Raw genomic sequence first — 20,689 nt, 5'->3', positions numbered from 1 at the left:
TGAAATACAGTTTTCGAGATAATAAGGAAATGTAGGTATTTTTGTGGGTAGCATCGGTAATGGTGACGAAGTTTTGATAAGTCACTTGCTTGGTAATTTTGCGATTTTCGTTTACACTATTTTGACTTGCAACACAAAGTAAATATTTCATCTGAGCATTGCTTTTTTTATAGTGTGTATATTTTTTTACTGTCAAAATGTGTAACATATTTATTAAACGTATAAATATTCAGTTATTTTACAAAGTGACTGAAAAACATTTCCATTTGTATTATTACGATAACGAATTCCAAACATTTTGATGTTTAATGTCATCACCAAGAGACTGAAAATGTTACGTTGAGGAAAAGTACATTTCTATGTTGTTTGGCTTCTAATCCTACATAATAATCTGTTGTGATGTTTGTAGGCCCTTTTGATCGTCTTAATCAATCTGGACAGATCTTTTAGTCAAAATGACTGAAATATTTACACATTTTATAAATTGCCTGAGAGAATCACATTTTACAAATTGACGGTAATCTATACACGCTTACAAAGGAAATGACCTGTGAAAACAACGTCTATCGCGCATTGAAGAATTTCCCAACCAAGACGTAGAGAAACAAGAACGAATCGGTTCAAATGAAGGAAAACAAAATGCAAATACCATAATTACAACTTACCAAATTTATGTGTATAAATAGGCAGCTTCCTTGTTCGAGGAATGTATCCGTGAATATCCACACAAAGGAATAATGTCCCACTCATCTGCAGCTATACAAAATAACTTATTCGATGTCACGTGTCTCTGTAACTATCAAATATTCTAAAAGATATATATCGTTTCGGGATATTATAACCAGTGTTCGTTTCTCAACTGATCACTTGGATTGTTTCAGGTGTTTCACATAGGTGTCAAGTCTCAAGGGTTGGCTGAGAAAGGCCACGTGACAACTATTTTCATAACGTCCACGGTTCCTAAAAAATCCAATGAGTTTGATAACAATGAGCAACCAATCAACGTATTATCAGTTAACCCTTTGAACAAAGTATGTTGTTTTTACATCGGCACTTCACGCCATGATATGAGTGTATTCCCTTTGTTTTAGTAAACCTAGACATGTAAACACTCACTTTTGACATATCCACTGTGCAAGATAACAGTGATTAATCAATCAACGTATTTTCTGTTAATCCTTTGATGACTAGGAACGATCCGTTGATTTACCTAAAAAAGTAAATCAACTGATCATTCATCTCTTGCTGGGCTGCCACGTGCATATTACATAACGCACATTTCACCTCACTTCAAACCTGGATATAGATTGAATAATTACCCCAGACACAATAAATGCCAAATGAGAACCTTTGTCAGGTAATCTAAGTGGTGCTACCACTAATTGTACCTGTAATAAATTCATTAACTGAGCATCAAGTGAATGACGACAAATACACACGTGTAGGGTTATACGAGAAAACGTTGATGACAACAAGGGAGTAGTAATCGTATTATCGACGCAATCCGAAATCCGAAAATGCTTTCACTGCATGGATACCTTTTTTTTAGTATTAAACTATAACCATCTGGGGTATTTCCAAATGACGACTTCCGATGAGCTCCGCCGTTCTTTTTGTCTGTTTGTTTAGGCTGAAGAAATTAATTAACATGCGCCCTTTGTCGAATCTTTATAGATCACATTTAAAAAAAAAAGTGTTTATTCAAAAATGCGTAAAACAAATATTGCCTCCAGCCTCCAAGTTTATTTAGCTGTCCTTGCAGACGGTAGCCCAGTCTCTAGTCACGCTCAGTTGCGTTGCGTATCATCCGGGTACTCACAGGGGAAAAAACAATAACAAAGGCAACAACCAATCCGGGAAATGGCGTTAGATCAGTGCCCCTTTAACTGACTTTTAGTTTTATTTCTACACTGGTAGGGCTGGGCGGAGTCCAAGTTTACTGCCCGGGTACCTGACCCCCTGTTACCCGACTATACCTAGGTACCTGCTATAAGTCTCAAGAATTGGGTACAAAATGTCTGCTTGGGAATTGTTTTACCGGAGCCCTGGCAAAAAGTAGTCAGACACACATATGAAACAATCTGGTCATACATACACTGAAGTTGGCTGAAGCTTTGTCTTTATTCAAACATATAAAAGTCACAAGGAATGCATGCATAAGAAATAATAAGAAAGAAAAGCAAACATTGGTGACTCGTGGTGTAACCATGAAGTTATAGTGTATTCAATACTATTCATGAAACACTTTATCACTTGACTAACCACGGGTCTAGTTAGACCTGCGGGTACCTGGGTCCTACTCAGTACCCACCCAACCCGACTACCCGAGTTATCCATCCCAACCCTAAATACTGGTATTCTTGTTGATAAGAAAAACTGTATCTCAGACTGGTTTATAGACTTATTAGCAAAGCTAAGATTATTTCCTAGACCTGTATTTGGACTAGTGACTCATTTCACTGAGTGATGTATTTTAAGTTTATAATTATCAAGTTTTCTATTATAGAACTTTTGGAAAATATCGCCTTGACATGCTATTTGGGTGAAGAAAAAGAAAACATGGCATGTAAACCACAGGTAGTGAAGTTCCAGATGAACGATGAGTATTGTGTTTGGTTTGCTCTTTTATCAGATTATTTCTCCAATAGGTGCCCAAGCATTATTATTTTTAACTTACCTGAGATATGAAGCCATTTTCAGGGCCTACAGGGCTCGATTTGATGAACTTGATCTCACTTGCACCAGGTGTATGTTGACATGAAAACTAAGTTGCATCAAACAAAACCTTGCACCCTAGTCCCATAAATTGATCTAAGTTGGAACATAGGCTGTTCTGCTGCCAGTGTCACATAAATTGATGACGCATTGCTGTGACGTAAAAAGGACGTGCATATAAGCTTTAAACCCACAGTTTGATGGACATCAAACCTGAGAAAGCAGGATTTTTACACATATCTATTGACACTGAGATTTATTATGTAGTTTGGTAAATAAAAGGTATTGGATGTATTCAAAGATCGATCTTGTGTGGACAAGTAAGGGTTAGTCAGACACAAATTATTTTTTTTTACATGTACTCAGTGCATGTTGATATAAATATTAGGTTGCACTTTTCAATAAGTTGCACTTGTGCATGTTTTTTTATATAGCTACATCGAGCCCTGGCCTATATTAGTCAGCAAGTCCACCTACCAAAACCGGAATTAGAAACTTACCAGTGTAGGTTAGTATAATTATAAGTACCAATAAAAACTTTCATACTTACAGTAGTTTGACAATATTGCATTGAAACAATGAATGCAATTTTAAAATACCTCAAAATTTAAGAAAATGATAACTTAAAAAAATCCCAGTTTATAACCTATCAAATACTGAAGGGTTCCCAGCATGTCTGCTAGGAGAGCTTAGTTTGAAATTCTACACAAATCACTGCTTAGTAGGACCAAAGGTCTGAATATGCTTGGGTATGCATCATTTTTATGTCTGTCCATAGTATGTCCTTTGACTAATTTTCCATCATTTACTTTAATAAGTCTATATACAGTTACACTAGCATGTATGGAATATGAGCATGTTTTATGAATTAAGAAATACAACAAGTTACTATAACTGTATACCTGATACACATACATTTATTACTTGAAATCATTTTATGAAGATATTACAGAATATGCACTTGGCATATATCTAAGTAACACACAAGTAAGATGACCTAAGAATACAATACAAGATTACAATATTGTAATTCAACGCTGGCCAAAGCTTGTAGTAATTGCTGTAATTAAGTGACAGTGATCAAGTGTTTGCATGGAGTGAGTGAGGTTTAACGCCAGTGTGAACAGTGTTCCAGTCATATCACAGGGTGTCGGCTTAATGTGGGAGGAATGCCCGAAGTGATGCATGTCGGATGTTTACCACTTTGGTGAACCCACAAGCATGGGTTTGGTGCGGACAAACCAAGAAACATAATCAGGGCAAACAAAGAGTCGAACTCACAATCACTGGTTTGTGGCCTGCCCAAGGGACACAACTCTGTATAGCAAATTGTGACACCAAAGACGACTGGGCCACCTGTGCCCCTGTTACTCCTAGGAATTCATATCCTTACAACATGTCTATGCTATGTGGTTGTACATTGTTTTTTCATATCCTGTATTTCAGATAAATTCAAAATGTAATTAAACCTGAAAGTCAAGGAGTCCCTGTCATAACCAAAATGTTAGAAGTTAAAGATTTAGGGGGTACCTTGATTTAAAAAAAACATAGGGGACGATCTCAAGGACCCCAGGACCCCCCTTAATTTTGAACACTGTACATGTTTAAGGATAGGTATATTAGGAATCAGATTGTTACATAAGATAAAGAGAAATTGGAAAACAATGCTGTAAATGTCATAGTTTTGCTGTATCCAACTAGTCTTTTTTAGGGGAAAAAGATCATTTGAAAACTGGAGAACGCCAGTTTAAATAAGAAAACAATGAGTAAAATCATCATTACTTGCATAGTTTTGGAGTTGTCTGATGGGGCTGTAAAAAGACAATTTGAATTCAGGACCTAATCTTGGACTATTCTTGTTGTCTTACTGTCACTTGAAACCCTACAAAACAATAAGAACAATTGCACAGTTAGAAGACAAGTTAAATTTTAGGAATTGACTTGAAATCCCAAACTTGATACCTCACTTCAGGCTCAGAACTAGCATGGGGAAGGGATATATGTATATGTTCCTATTTTGGAGTTTTTTCTCTTCCATATGGACCTGAAATATTGGAAAAAACGATATAACTTGAATGTTCTATATACACATGCGAAATGTTTCAGAATGATGTGGGAATATTTGGAACCCCCCAGGAGCCCTTCTTCAACCACAAGGAGAGTGGTGTCACACCTGAACTCTTGGAACAATGGCTTCTTGATCTCAGCGCCATGAACTCAGAGAGACTGAATGGCAACACAAAGGTATTAGTGAAATACTCACCAGTGTAGATCCAGGTCAGAATAGTCTTCAGCAACCCATGCTTGTCATAAAAGGCGACTATGCTTGTCATAAGAGGCGACTGACGGGAACATGTGGTCAGGCTTGCTGACTTGGTTGATACATGTCATCGTATCCCATTTGCATGGATCAATGCTCGTGATATCAATCACTAGATTGTCTGGTCCAGAATCGATTATTTACAGACCGCCATCGTAAAGAAGCTGGAATATTGCTGAGTGCATAGCGTTAGAAACTAACAGTTTTCGTCCACTAGTCCTTATAATGATAACAAAGCAAAACCCTTAAAAATGGCAATTTTCTACTAGTCCTTATGATACCTTTACCATTGGGCAGTTTGGCAAGGACTATAGGACTTGTACCAATTTTTAACCCTGGTGCAGCGTTAATCAATAAAAAACAAAAAAAAATAAATACTAACCTACAATACTGTGTATGGATGGAGGGGAATGGCTTCTGATTCATACCGAGCTGATAAGGTTACCTTTCTGCTCATGGTCCTGATGAACACCCACACTAGATCCAGATAATTTCTTATGACTATTGTCCTCATCCTCGAATAATGAAATATCACATTTATTATTTAACAAAGATAGTTTATGTGTGCTAATACTTATAAAGTGAAAACAAGCAATTACAGTATCCATTTTGCTGGAGATAAACATAATAATTGACTGTTAATCATGTGGTTACAATCCGGGTAAGTATCAGCAGTCAGGTGACTGCGAGCTGTTTTGTTTTGCTGTGCATGCATATCTAACTAGGTCAATAGCACTTCAATTGCAATATATTCACATTTTGGTGGGTTTTTTTCAGTTCATGCTGGTAATGAACGTAAAATGCACAAGCTGCTAAATTTAGGCACTTGCAGTCACCTGACTACTGATCCCAACCAGATTGTAACCACATGATCAAAACTCAATGATAATGTTCATCGTTAGCAAAATGGATATTTCTTAAAAAGCGTACTTTTCAATTCTTGTCATTACTCTAACTTATATTCCTTATCGCCTGAATGGCTTGTTTTCATTTTATAAGTATTAACACACATGCAGTTATCTTCGATAATTAATAATCATGATATTTTGTGATTCTATTTCACGTGGCGAGTGTGCTGAGTGTCTGACCAGGGTGCCCAATGGTACTTAAAACCTTTTGCATTCCCTACATTACTTGACTAGAAGGATATCCTAGGTGAAAATATTACAATTTATACTCATTTACTAATATGTCAAGCTTGATGTACTGATGTTTGTTGTAGGATTGCTTTAAGAGTTTCAAGCATGTTGATTTGCTCTACAAGGCATGTGACAGGATGAAAATGTCAGCTCAAGTAAAGCTTTTAGCAGTGGAAATATTCAATAGGTGAGCTCTTTCAGTGACACAAATAATTAAAGCGGTGAAGAAGAACTATTGAGTATATATATGTGTGTGTGTGCTATTTCTAAAGTATAATGTTGATGCTATATAGAACAATTATTTTAATGCTAAAATGTGATTGAAAGTAGATTCAGTTTTACTGTAATGTTTAGACTATTACAGCAAAATAAGGCATACAGCCGACCAGTGACTTGTGTCAGCTAGACTGTTTTGCAATCATATCAAAAGAATACAAAAATATTTCAAGCACTTATTCTGCATGTTTTCAGAAAGCACAGTGACTGAATGTTATAAGCAGTATTCAAGCATATCACAGTCAGACATAATTTATTCCAGTCTCACCTCAGATAGAATACAAATCAAATACAATAAGATGTGATTTGAGCCATGTGGAATGGAGAGACTTCTAAAATAATTGATAATAAAAAGCATGTAAAATAAAATACCTTAAAATACATACAAAATTTGTAGCTACAATATAAAATATTGTTTCTAAAATCCAAAAACAGTTTTCATGTTTTGGCATAAATTTAAATAATGTAAAGGACAGTTTGTGAAGACGTGGAACTCGTGTTCTACTGCGTTTGGACTATGAAACCGCGTTCCCACATGGTGTATTACTATGTCAGCTAGTTCACAACCACAGCGGTATCCTCCCAAATTCTGTACATGACAAAATCATTAGAGTCTAAAACCATAAAGTGAGTGAGTGAGTGAGTGAGTTGGGTTTAACGCCGCTTTTAACAGTATTCCAGTTATATCACGGCGTGTCAGCTTAATGTGGGAGGAAAGCCCGAAGTGATGCAGGTCTCAGACGTTTACCACTTCGGTGAAACCCACGAGCACGGGTATGGTGCTGACAAACCTAGAAACATAATCGGGGCGAACCGGGATTCGAACCCACAATCATAGGTTTCTGGCGTGCCCAAGGGACGCAACTCTGCACAGCGAATCGCGGCGCCTTAGACGACTGGGCCACCCGTGCCCCCCTAAAACCATAAAGCTGCACAGCTGCCTGTTCCTTTTATCCTGAAGTCTAACAACATGAAAACTGAATGATTAAAATAGAATGTTGGTGGTGATACTCCTCGATTGGGTTCGACAGTAGTGTTGAGAGAATTAAGAGGTCATCTGCTGCCTAAGCAATTTTGGTTGACCCATGCCACTCTTTGAGACTCGTGTGTGAGTAGGGTAAGTACATATCTATTGGTATTTTTCGTATCAACAAGATTTATATTTTTGATAAGATTTGTTTTTTCGTATTGATATGAATTCATTTTTTATTTTCATAAATTGAAAGAAATTGGCTGCTCTGTTCAGATACCTTCGAGTAGCTGGCCATCTTTCAGAAATAGAGTTAGTTTGGCCTTCATTATTGCTTCTCTTGGCTTTAGGAGATCTCTGATAGATAGCTGATCTACCTGCAATTCTTGTTTTAAGAGTGGCAAGGGGATTTTTACATATATTTATACCAGTGTTACTTTAATATCTTTTTATTTTGTTTACTTACTTTTAAATGGTTGACTCACCTCATTTAATCTCTTTTATGAAATATATGGTCATGTATGTTTGTATTTTTTTTCATAGATACTCTAAACTTTATCTTATCAAGTTGTTGTTATATGTATATACTTGTAAAGAAACCAACTTCTAGTTAACATGTGGGCATCCTTCTTTGCTTCATCTCTCTAAGGTTGTTCCTCTCTATCTAATCCCTACCCCTGAACAATTTCACTAAGTGAGTAGTTTGCTTTTGTTGTTTTAACTAAGTGTAGAGATTATGGCGTATAGTTGTTTGGGGAGACAACCTTCACAGCTGCCTCAATCCTTGGCCAAGCAAATTCAGTAGTTGGTACCATTAGTAATAATCCATACCATTGGGGTACATTGTCAACATTATCCACCAGCTGGCACATTTGTTTAACTAACCAATTGTCATGTAAGTCCGTTCTGAAGTAAAGTATGAAAAAGAATGATAATAACAGTACTTCAATGTTTTTCAATTTATTTTTTCTAGTTAATTAAATAGATCATGGTTTTGATATTAAATTTGAAGGCAATCTTAATATTGTGGAGGCAACAATGTGTTAGAATGCTACAAGTACTATGTAAGTTGTGACAAGTACAATGTTATTTGTTTGGTTCATGAGTCACAGTGAAATATAATTAGTCAGGTGCTTCACCAATTTTATGTGATGGACAAGTTATCGTATGCACAGAAATGATACAGGTCTGTTTGTACTAGATAAGCTATAGTAGCCATAGCTACTTTGAAATAATATAAAGTTTAACTGTAAAGTCTTTACACTTGTCTGTATATGTAAGGAAGGCACTACTATAATTATTTCGAAGTGAAACCTGCAGAATTCCTGCAGGAGTAACACCTGCATCTCACCATGTTCATGCTGCATGTTCTTTGTGTGCCCAGGTTCATGACCAGACACATTGAGGAGCTGTATACTCATGTCCTTACATCAGACAGCCAAACCAAGAGGTCGGACTGGGACAAGATCTTAGAGAGGATCATCAAGCAGCAAGCTCTTCGGATTACCTCTTGTTGTCAGATTGCAAGCAAACTCACATCCCACCACAGGGTATTGTGTTTTTGTGTGCTGTAAAATGCAGACATGTTTTTGTTGGTGCCTTATTAATAATAATATGATAAGAAATGGATATTTGTAATGTGCAATAGGCCATCCATTGACGGTCAAAGCACCAACACCCATTATTACTGCATCAGTGTACATTCAATTTTCTTTCTCATCTCCCTAGGGAGTATACAACCCATGCTGCCTGTGAGGTGCTAGAAGGTTACAAGTCACATAACCATCGCATTCCACTGGGTACCCATTCACTGCTAGGTGAACAGATGTATTAAAAATATGAAAAAAGGCGCAACTGTATAAAAATTAGTTGATACCAGTATGGCTGCTTGAGTCGTACTAACCAGAGACCTAAGGATGTCTTCTGGTAGGATGTTGTTTTCACTGCGGAACTTTAGTTGTCATGTATCCGGATTCTGTTAATGGCATATTTATAGTTAGAATGAGTGATGCAGCAGATAATCATGGACTAAAATATAATAACAGACAATAAATGGCTGCATAGTATCGGGTCATGTTTATAAATAAGTTGTATCGGTTCTAATTTGTAATTTTCTGGACAGCATTAAAATGGTTATAGTTATGAATAATGCTTGCAAAACTATTAAATTGCTAATAATTCTAAAATATAAGAATCTGTATTACCTCATTTGTAGAAACTCAAATTTGATTTTTAGGATTGATGGCTGCAATTTACATTTGAAAAAACGTAACCGCTTTGAAGTTTCCCTATTTCATTAAACAAATGCAGGAATTTAGCTTCTATACTTCTAATTAAAATTGCCTAATTATCTGAATTTTTTAACAACAGATGATATTTGATGTAATATGAACTAAGTTATTGTCAAGTTATAATGGCTGTGACTGCTCCAAACAAAAATAACAGCACACTTATCAGTAGAAGTACATTCATCTTGGAAGAAATGAGAATAAAAACATCTTTCCAATTTATTTTGCTCAAATACAGTTATACAGACTCAAGGAATTCAAGAGTGTCATCATCAGTGATTTGAAGAATACTAAGACATGTCAATGAAGTCTTTGTGGAGTCCACAGTTTGTTAATCAGCCAGAAAACGCACTGTTTTGTCCTGAAGACGTGCAAATTCTTATTGTAAATGTTTGTTTCGTCACATATGGTTAGGTGAAGTGTGGTTTAATGGCATGATAAATATTATTGCACTTGTATTGCGGCGTGCGTGCTTGTGCTAGTCTGACCTTTTATTATCTAGCACATTGAGATCCTAAATCCGCAGTTTTACTTGAATACACAGTATACCGACTCCAAGCTGACCAGTCCTTGTTTTATCCCCTTTATGCTGAGTGGCAGGCATGGTAACAACAAGTACCATCTTAAACATCTTTAAGAATGACACGGACAGGGATCAAACCCCTGAACTTCCGCTTTACGGGCAGAAGCTCTACCACTAGCCCATGGAGGCAGTCTCCTCATGTATGCAATATGGCCGAAATACAGTATGAAAATCACATCTTTGAAATGTTGACATTTTGTTCTTATCAACATCAAAAGTATGATTATAAAAAACATCCATATTCTCAGAATGTTTTGCTTTTGTTAGTCTGCAAGCCCAGACTTCATTTTATTAGTCCGACTCTTAGACTTCCAGTTTTCAAGATGACACCAAAAAGTCATCCTCATGGTTCTGTCAACAGATCAACCCAGTGAGGGTCTGTATAGATAAATGAACCAGATAGTAACATACACAAATGTTGAAAATGTCATTCTTGTCCTTGCTTTTTAACCTGTGTATCAATTCCTTCCATAGGTAAACAGTAAATTGTTTTGTTTACCTCTGATTAGGGCTGCAACGATACAGGAAGGTCACGATACGATACGCATCTCGATATTCTGGTCATGATAGGATACGTATAGAGGTTATCACGCGAGTATGTTTGGGGATGGTAAATATCCTGCATTAGGAATAAACATTGTATTTAGTGAGCCTAATAATGTCATTCTTTAATTTTGTGCTTGAAAATCGCTTTTCCTCTCTCACAAACATTACCTAAACATTGCGAGTTTTCCTGGAATGCGCGCATTAATATTTATTACGTCACAGGGTAAGTGATGTGTCAGTCGGACAGTGACAGTAGCCAATATAGTTCCAAATCTGTTTCTTATACAGTGGCGAAGCAAAATATACGCATAGCAACAAAAGATTTTACTTGCATTTCGCGGCAATCCATCTGTCTGTCTGCTAGAGTAACTGCCCTTTGTCAAAGGGAAGCTACTCTAACCCTAGTCTGTGAGACGTCATGGCCACGATCAGACGTTGTTGACAGTCGGCATGTCCTGTCAAAACGTTAGAAGTGCAATCAGATGTACACACAGCGACAAAACGAAACAAGGTAACAATTCAAATATATTTCGGCCAAATCCAACTATTTTAATTGGTGGAAAAGGTTTCAAGCCGCAGAGGTCGACAAGCACAGATATGGCTACTGATCTCGCTTGGCTAGGCCTAGTGACCTCGCAAAATTGTTTCGAAATTTATATCTCCAAAGTTGCCAAAACTTATGAAATGCCTTAGCGACATCACATTTAGACACTGATTTTAAGTTTATTAGACTGTTCTTTTGCTTATGATAGCAATTATCTCTGTAGTTTATCCAGATTCTTGATGGTTAATTCTGACTCGATTGCCGAATGACCAGGGCAACGCCATGTTTGTTTATAAACTCAAAAAGTAGTCCCTACTTGACCTTTGATATTTGCATCTCTATCCGCATATGACCCCAACGGATATCGTTTTTATCCGTTGGCTTTATCCTGCCGAGAAACCTACCCATTATATGATAAATCTCGCTACGCAAAGATATAAAAAAACAAGACTTAAAGCATGACAAGATTGAACCTTTCATAATTTTGGAACAGTAAAAATTATTTTACAATAACAAGACTACTGACGTTGTTAAGCTTCAAGTGGAACTTTCTCTGACTTTCCTTCAAAACAATTCAAAGTTCAAACACATTGCAGAATATTTTTACGTATGGAACAATTTGACCAGTCACCGTAGGGACTTCCTGTATTTGGATTGCGAAAACGCTATGTTGACATATATTAGCCAAATTGCCACAAATATGACTTTTAACGAGTCAAAATATGGCATTTTTAATATATGTATCCGTTCTTTACCGACTAAAGTTTGTTGCAATGTGTCAAAAGCGGTAATCTGACTGTGGTTGCTGTATCTCTTCACACACGATTTAACCTAACTTAATGAAAACAATACTAAATGAAATTTTGAATAAAATTAATAAAATATATTACAAACACTAGTGCAGATATACAGCGAACACATTTTAATAGCAAGATAGTACAATAATGGTATTGAATTGCGTACTTCAGTTCGGATTTGCTGACTGGTATTTCTGGTGTTATGTGGTGATCAGCTGATAATGTTTTTTGACATCTATTCCTGTAAAACCTGAGCTTATTAAAAATGAAAGTATGTTTTGTTTAATCACACATTAAACTACTCCTCTTTCATTTCAGATAATATCAGTTAACAGAGCCCGTAGATTCTTATGTGAACTTGGCCATAACTACACTGCAGGCAGTATTCTTCAATCAGAATTACGCATTCTGAAAACTCTTGAGTTCAAACTTGCAGTTCTGTCACCCTTGCAGTATGTGGAGACTCTACTGGAAATTATAGGTGCGCGAGACACAGATGAAGCTAGCCCCATCAATGTGGACTGTTCCCAGTGAAACCCCATAGTTCTGAACAGTTCCCAGTGAAACCCCTTTAATCTAGATTGTTCCACGTGAAACCCCATTAATCTGGACATTTCCCAATGAAGCACCATTAATCTGGACTGTTCTCAGTGAAACCTCATCAATCTAGACTTTTCCCAGTGAAACCCAAATAATCTAGACTTCTCCCAGTGAAACCCCATTAATCTGGACATTTCCCAATGAAACCCCACCAATTTGGACTGTCCGCGGTGAAATTTCATCAATCTGGACTATTCCCAATGATTCACCATTTGTAATGCTCAAAATGTTTATTTCCATTTTTATCAATTATGATACCTCAATTGGTTGAGGAGGTATGAAATCTGGTTTCTAGATTTTCCACCAATTATGTATTGCATATAACGACAGTATTATACAATATTAAATAATTGTAATGGTTAGGATGTTATTTTAATTTCCTGGTTTTGAATGTTATGTTTCCTTTTTGATCATGTGCCAATTCTATGTCAACCTTAATAAGAAGGGAGATAATCACAGACTGGTGTGGTCAAATCAGCATGTGTTTTAAGCAACATGCATGGGGAAGTCATGCTAGGAGCCAGTGAGGTCTAAAGTAATGGTAAGGCATATTTATTCACTCATTTGGAAATTCATAAATAGGAATTTGTTTATGAAAGCATCTTCTAAATTTCTACCAGACATAGTAACTTAATTCCTCATAATTTAAGGTTTGTGGTGGATTTAGACTTGGCTTATGGAAATATGCCGTAGACTTCAACATTTGTTCATAAATATTCTCATGGCCTGAAGGTGTTATGAAAGGTATATGAAATATCAAGCTTAAAATTCCTGTTTATTAGTGCAGTTAAGGCATTGTTTTTGCACATTTATTGAACTATGTTGTTGTTTTCAGGTCTTTTCATTATAGAATGTTTAAAATCAAGAGAAGCTTTGACCATTTTGGTACAATGTTTTGTAATTGTTACTCCCTGATTGTATACCATTAATCTGGACTGTTCCCAGTGAAACCCTATTATACTGGACATTAACAAGACTTTTAGACACTGTTTTTTGGTTTTTTTTGTTTTTATTCCCATTGAATATAATTGTTAAGTGTTAAAATCAGATGGATCTGCAATAGATTTAAGATAATAAATCAAAATACATTGCTCAAAGCCATCATAGGAACTAATGACATGTTGACGAAAGAGTATCATCCAATTTAGCATTTTCTGATGCCTATCCTTGGACTATTGTCTTATTTTGTTTTCGGTACTAGCACTATTACATTTGTGTTACGAATGTCCTGTTACGATGATGCACAAGCAGCCAGGTCTCAGACTGTAACCACCCAGTAGCCATAAGTCTGCTGTTTCACCAATTACCAAGTGAAGATGCTTCCTTAGCTTACAAGTGGTTAAAGTTGTTTGCATGCAAAAGTAAAGCGCTACTCTTGTTTTCTTTTTCTTTCTTCATCTTCACATATTATTTACCCATAGTGACTAGGTTCATATTATTGTCAATACAGTGATAGAAACTGCAAACTGCCCAATATGAATACACAGTGCAAGTTGTCGGACTTTCTTTTTTGTGGAAGCCTAGGTGGCTAATTGGGTTAGATTGCTGAGTTTGTGTGCTGGCAATTAAGTTGGTGGAAGTGTGTGTTTGAATCCCAGATGGGACTCAACCCAAAAAATTACAGGAATCTGTACTTTACTATCCCAAATATAACATTTGTTAAACTGCCCAATAGTTAAGAGGGGCGGTCGGGTAGACTAGTTGTTAAAGCGTTCCTCGTCACGCCGAAGACCTGGGTTCGATTCCTGATATGAGTACAATGCGTGAAGCCTGTTTCTGGTGTACCCCGCCGTGATATTGCTGGAATATTGCTAAATGCGTCGTAAAATCAAACTTACTCAATAGTAAAGGTATCATTATGACTACTAGGATTTGCCATTTTTAAGGGTTTTGCTGTGTGTTATCAATATGAGGACTAGTGGACAAAAACTGTAGTTCTATCATAACAGTACTTGACACTTTTATTGATTATGCCTATTTTCATTTCAGGGCATAATGACAAAGGAACAGATGTAAAGTTGTATCACTCAACAGCCATCAAACTTTTGTATTTGTTTAACTTGAAGAGGTCGGAAATATGTGAGAAGCTGTTCAAGACTGTATGCACTTCAGAGAATACACAACTACAGAACAGGTTAGATTAGCCTTCCCCCGGCCCAAATGGCAAACTTTGATGTATCTAAGCAATGAAAATACAGACATCCTCACCGACAGGGTATCACAGAGTAGGCAGGAATAGTCTCTGTTCTCTTGATTTACAAGAAGTACATAAAAGACTGAAAGAAAATATGCTAGCCAGTAGCAAGTGGAACGTAGAAAACCACATTAGTGCTGTTTCAATTTTACAGCAAACATATTTTTACATACTGAATAATATTTGATATATTTCTTTAGCTCTCCTCACTGAAAGCATATTATTTGATTTTTGGATGACCAAGCTGTGACCTTTTGACCTGCTGGTACCTCTGTTTTTCGAGTTACTGCATTTCTTACTTTCCAACTGAAACTCCAAGGCCCATAGAGCTGAAACTTTGTTGATGTCAGCTGTGATGTCACAAAATATTTCCAAAGAAATTCTGATCCGATTTTAAGCCTGATAATACTTATTTCTTCCCAAGTGAGGTGAGCTGCAGAATCTTGTTGCTTTGTGTTATTCAGTTTTACACCTCAAGAATTGGGAACTTCTTTATCATAGTCATATAAGACCACAGTGGTGAACAACCACTAGGATCGACGTGTTGATATGTGCAAGATAGATGGGTGGTACTTTGCCTAAGTAATGGTATTTAACCATTTCATCATCAGGTGAAGGACAAATCAATGTCTGTCAAAGGAAGTGTTTGCTTCTGTCAGGTTTGAAGTGATTTGTCAATGTTACAATCTTTGTGTTTTGTCCATATAGAGTATAATCAGAAATAACACCACACATATAATTATATTCGGAACAACTATGACGTTAACTGATAGTAATACAACGCTCACATAGTCATTTCTTTAGTTCACATGAAAGAATCATAGCTGGTTGATTTATATGCAACTGTCTTTATATAAAAGTATGTACCATAAGACCCGTGAAGATCCGGGTTAGAATAGGTCTTCAGCAACCCATGCTTGAAATAAGAGGCGACTAACGGGATCGGGAGGTCAGGCTCACTGACTTGGTTGATGCATGTCATCGATCCCAATTGCGTGGATCAATGCTCATGATATCAATCACTGGATTGTCTGGTCCAGACTCGATTATTTACAGACCGCCGTCATATAGCTGGAATATTGCTGAGTGTGGCATTAAACAACAAACAAACCTAACGAAACCATAAAACCTGTTATATCGTATTCGGGATGGAGGTGGAGAGAAAGAAATTTGGAGTTTTCACATTTGTTTGGACTGTGAGCTTTATGTACAGAAATTACCCTAAAACAATGTAGTTTTGTCCTAACCTTTGACATAGCAAGGTTTAAATTATCCCAACTATAGTGTCTTGCAAAGTGCTTTTTAATTCTGCTTCAGTTGAAATCAAATTGAAAATGTTAGTTTAAAAATGTATTTCAACCTGTCATGAAGAAACTTGTCCAGGAGCTTGTTAAGACAAGGTTCGCACAGCTTGAAAAGGTCTTGATTATTAAGGTCCCTGTTGAAAACCGTTTATTTTTTGTGTCAAACTTGAAAGGCCTTGAGAATCACCAAAATAACTTGAAAAGCCTTGAATTTGTACAAAGTGACATTAATTTGTTACTAAAAGTATTAATAGTTATGCTTGTTTGTTTGTTGTTTAACGCCGCACTCAGCTGTATTCCAGCTATATGACGTCAGTCTGTAAGTAGTCAAGACTGGACCAGACAATCAAGTGATTGACATTGTGAGCATCGATTTACCGAATTGGGATACGATGACATGCATCAGCCAAGTCAACGAGCCTGACCACCCAAGTCGTTAGTCGTGTCTTACAACAAACAAAGTTGCCTTTTTACGGCAAGCATGGGTTGCTGAAGACTTATTCTAGCCCGGATCTTCATAGGTCTAATAGTTATGTACCAAGGATGTTTTATTGTAATTTATCATAGCAATAGATATGACACTTTGCCAAACACACCTTGAAGATTTCATGACAGAATTTATTAATCTTATTTGTTGGTTGTAAAAATCAATCTTATTTGAAAATTCATGCTACTTTTTGGTTCTTAAGACTAATATATATATATGTTTGGTTTTATGACTAATATACAGTATGCTGGATTTGATAAAATACTGACAGACTGAGGTTAATAACCCAACTAATTAGGCCTTGAAATTGAGGACCCGTGAAGATTCCGGGGTAGAATAGGTCTTCAGCAACCCATGGTTGCTGTTAAGGGTGACTATTCTTGTCGTAAAAGGCAACTAACGGGAGCGGGTGGTCAGGCTCACTGACTTGGTTGATTCATGCCATTGATCCCAATTGCGTGGATCGATGCTCATGATATTAATCACTGGATTGTCTGGTCCAGACTCGATTATTTACAGACTGCCGTCATATAGCTGGATTATTGCTGAGTGCGGCGTTAAACAACAAACCAACAAACAACCAACCTTCAAATTGAGACTTGAAAAGCCATGAAAAGGCCTTGAATTATAGTGTTCCATATCTGTATGAACCATGTAAGATATGCACTGATACAATATGGTTGTATTCCCTAGAGTGAGTGTATGAACCATGTAAGATATGCGCTCATACAGTATGGTTGTATTCCCTAGAGTGAGAGTATGAACCATGTAAGATATGCACTCATACAATATGGTTGTATTCCCTAGGGTGAGTGTATGAACCATGTAAGATATGCACTCATACAATATGGTTGTATTCCCTAGAGTGAGTGTATGAACCATGTAAGATATGCACTCATACAATATGGTTGTATTCCCTAGAGTGAGAGTATGAACCATGTAAGATATGCACTCATACAATATGGTTGGCCAACACCTGAAGGGATGATGTAAATCCAGCTGGGGTCCATGCAGGTAGCAAAAGTACTGTAAGTCCCCATGGTCCCCAGTATGGTGATCTACCTTCAGTTGTTGGAGATCATAGCCTGTTTTTATAATGTATTGTTATGTATCGTACTATCCATTTTATGATTCCCTACTAGTTTTAAATATTTCTCTGTGATAAATCTAGTTATTTTACTGCCCATCGTTGGTAGGTTTTTATACGTTTTCCAAGTATTTCTAATATTTTACCTTTGATAGTCACGATATGGCTGAAATATTGCCGATGTGACTTAAAACTTAACTCACTGAAACTGAAACAATATGGTTGTATTCCCTAGAGTGAGTGTATGAACCATGTAAGATATGCGCTCATACAATGTGGTTGTATTCCCTGGAGTGAGTGTATGAACCATGTAAGATATGCACTCATACAATATGGTTGTATTCCCAAGGGTGAGTGTATGAACCATGTAAGATATGCACTCATACAATATGGTTGTATTCCCTAGAGTGAGTGTATGAACCATGTAAGATATGCGCTCATACAATGTGGTTGTATTCCCTAGAGTGAGTGTATGAACCATGTAAGATATGCGCTCATACAATATGGTTGTATTCCCTAGAGTGAGTGTATGAACCATGTAAGATATGCGCTCATACAGTATGGTTGTATTCCCTAGAGTGAGAGTATGAACCATGTAAGATATGCGCTCATACAATATGGTTGTATTCCCTAGGGTGAGAGTATGAACCATGTAAGATATGCACTCATACAATATGGTTGTATTCCCTAGAGTGAGAGTATGAACCATGTAAGATATGCACTCATACAATATGGTTGTATTCCCTAGGGTGAGTGTATGAACCATGTAAGATATGCACTCATACAATATGGTTGTATTCCCTAGAGTGAGTGTATGAACCATGTAAGATATGCGCTCATACAATGTGGTTGTATTCCCTAGAGTGAGTGTATGAACCATGTAAGATATGTGCTCATACAATATGGTTGTATTCCCTAGAGTGAGTGTATGAACCATGTAAGATATGCGCTCATACAATGTGGTTGTATTCCCTAGAGTGAGAGTATGAACCATGTAAGATATGCGCTCATACAATATGGTTCTATTCCCTAGAGTGAGTGAGATGCTGAGTGACATGCTGCTACTGGGGACAGCAGTGATCACCGCCTCTGCTTTCATCATGGACATGTCAACCACGGACACTGTGAGTACTCGCGCTAGGGATTGGACAATCTACTTGTCCATAGGCTGAGTGCATTTGAATAGTTGACACTGACACAATTGTTTCATAGATGTACTGAAAATACTTGTAACCACCAACCTTGTAAGTACTTTACCAGCTGTTCTATCACCAACACACCTTGTTTGTGTTACAGCTAGTGCACTAGTATGACACTTCTTTTTTTAACTATTGCAATACTGTTCCAATTAAATGGCATTGTCTTTATACTGAGGTTGATGAGGATTACAATTCTTATCTACATTAAACACTGTAAATGGTGATGTTGTGAGACAGGTGCCCCTCATGACTGTTCTCCTAACAAAACAAGCCTGTTCACTGAATCTGTCCCTTGCCATTCCAAGTTGGATGTATGAACGCATTAAACGTGATGTCAGCAGAGCACTGATAAAGAGTCTTAATTTGAGAAACTTTCAGACTATAGGAATTTAAAATCTTTTTATATATCTTTTAAGCAACAATAAAGGTTTAAAATTACTTACATCATATATTGTGACAAGTCATTTTACACATTGGAAGGGATGATGTTGGTTTGTATATTTCTAGTCAAGGAAGAAGGTTTTCTCACAGCATATATAGTTTAATTTTCTTCATGAAAATAATCATTGATATACATGAATGTCATAATATGGCAGTGTTTGCACTTCTATTCAATTTTTCAGATTTTAGAGAATCTGTCTCTCATTACGAAAATTGTGAAAGATGAAATTGTGGACTTTGCTACCGTCATTGTTGAGGTTGTACAAGAAAACAAAAGCCACACCCCTTAAAGAACATCAAACACTGGCAAACAAGCATGTGTCTTCACAGAACTCTCTTTGTGTTCTGCACAAACGTCACTACAGGTGACAGTGTACAGCATCTTATGATAATAAAATGGATTTGTGATACTTGTGAAAGAACAAATTTTATTTTATCAGTATTGATTTTCTTGTGATAAATTTGTGCCAGTAATTTTGAATTACTTAATGTTAGGGCTGTGTATTGGCAAAATAATTGTATTACAATATAACGAAATACAGGTGTCTGTATTGCAATACGTTTTGCGATATATTGGGAGCGAAAGTGTTTGACACTGATTTGACACTGATTGACACTGATTGTACAAGCAGATCCTTTTTTTTACAAACTAGAGTGAATGTTACTCAGCATGGTCAGTTGCCACCATTTTGTAGTCATGGATACAGGGGCGATAACAATGTGAGAGAAAAATCACTCCCATGTTTTTCCCATTTTGTCAATCAAATTTGAAGGGAAAAGTCATTCGTGAATGAATTTCTGTGTTTTGGGGTTAAACAACACAAAAAATAATGAAATGTATTATTTTTTTATACTAAGTATACCAGTATAGAGAAAAAGATATTGTAATATGTACAAAGTGTATTGCAGTATACCAATGTGTCAGTAATAAGACCAATGTGTGCAGTCCAACTTAATGTAATCCTTATTGATCTCAAGCAGATCTCTTAGGAGGCCTAGCTACCAACTACTTGGATAATAGTAAGTATGTGATTTTGTCAACATTTATTAAGCTGAACAATGAGTTCTATATATTATTGCTCTGGAGTGAGTACTTGGTTATTTTGTACATCCCATCTAGGCCATGTGGCAGGTTTGATGAATACCAATACGTCTAATGACTTTATGTCACATCCATATAAGTTCTTATTTTGAAGTTT

General features: G+C 36.6%; 1 protein-coding gene across 1 annotated transcript; it reads left to right on the top strand.

Annotated features, from left to right (window-relative positions):
- Nucleotides 1-2,559: 2,559 nt before the first annotated feature.
- Nucleotides 2,560-19,812, top strand: LOC139470979 (cyclin N-terminal domain-containing protein 1-like). Its single transcript, XM_071253295.1, has 8 exons — nucleotides 2,560-2,577; nucleotides 4,822-4,959; nucleotides 6,258-6,361; nucleotides 8,805-8,970; nucleotides 12,497-12,659; nucleotides 14,768-14,912; nucleotides 18,884-18,974; nucleotides 19,673-19,812. The coding sequence occupies exons 1-8, from the start codon at nucleotides 2,560-2,562 to the stop codon at nucleotides 19,778-19,780; spliced, it is 933 nt and encodes a 310-aa protein (XP_071109396.1). The 3' UTR covers nucleotides 19,781-19,812.
- The last annotated feature ends 877 nt before the right edge of the window (nucleotides 19,813-20,689 follow it).

Source organism: Haliotis cracherodii, unplaced genomic scaffold (genome assembly GCF_022045235.1).
Source record: "Haliotis cracherodii isolate W230 unplaced genomic scaffold, xgHalCrac1.p SCAF_21, whole genome shotgun sequence".
In the NCBI taxonomy this organism is placed as follows: domain Eukaryota; kingdom Metazoa; phylum Mollusca; class Gastropoda; order Lepetellida; family Haliotidae; genus Haliotis; species Haliotis cracherodii.
The sequence above is the reverse complement of the archived record's forward strand: the minus strand, read 5'-3'. Positions and strand labels throughout refer to the sequence as shown.

Coding starts and splice junctions, on each gene's coding strand:
- LOC139470979 (XM_071253295.1), top strand. Junction 6,362..8,804: donor GCAGTGGAAATATTCAATAG/GTGAGCTCTTTC, acceptor TTGTGTGCCCAG/GTTCATGACCAGACACATTG. Junction 12,660..14,767: donor GACTCTACTGGAAATTATAG/GTGCGCGAGACA, acceptor TTTTCATTTCAG/GGCATAATGACAAAGGAACA.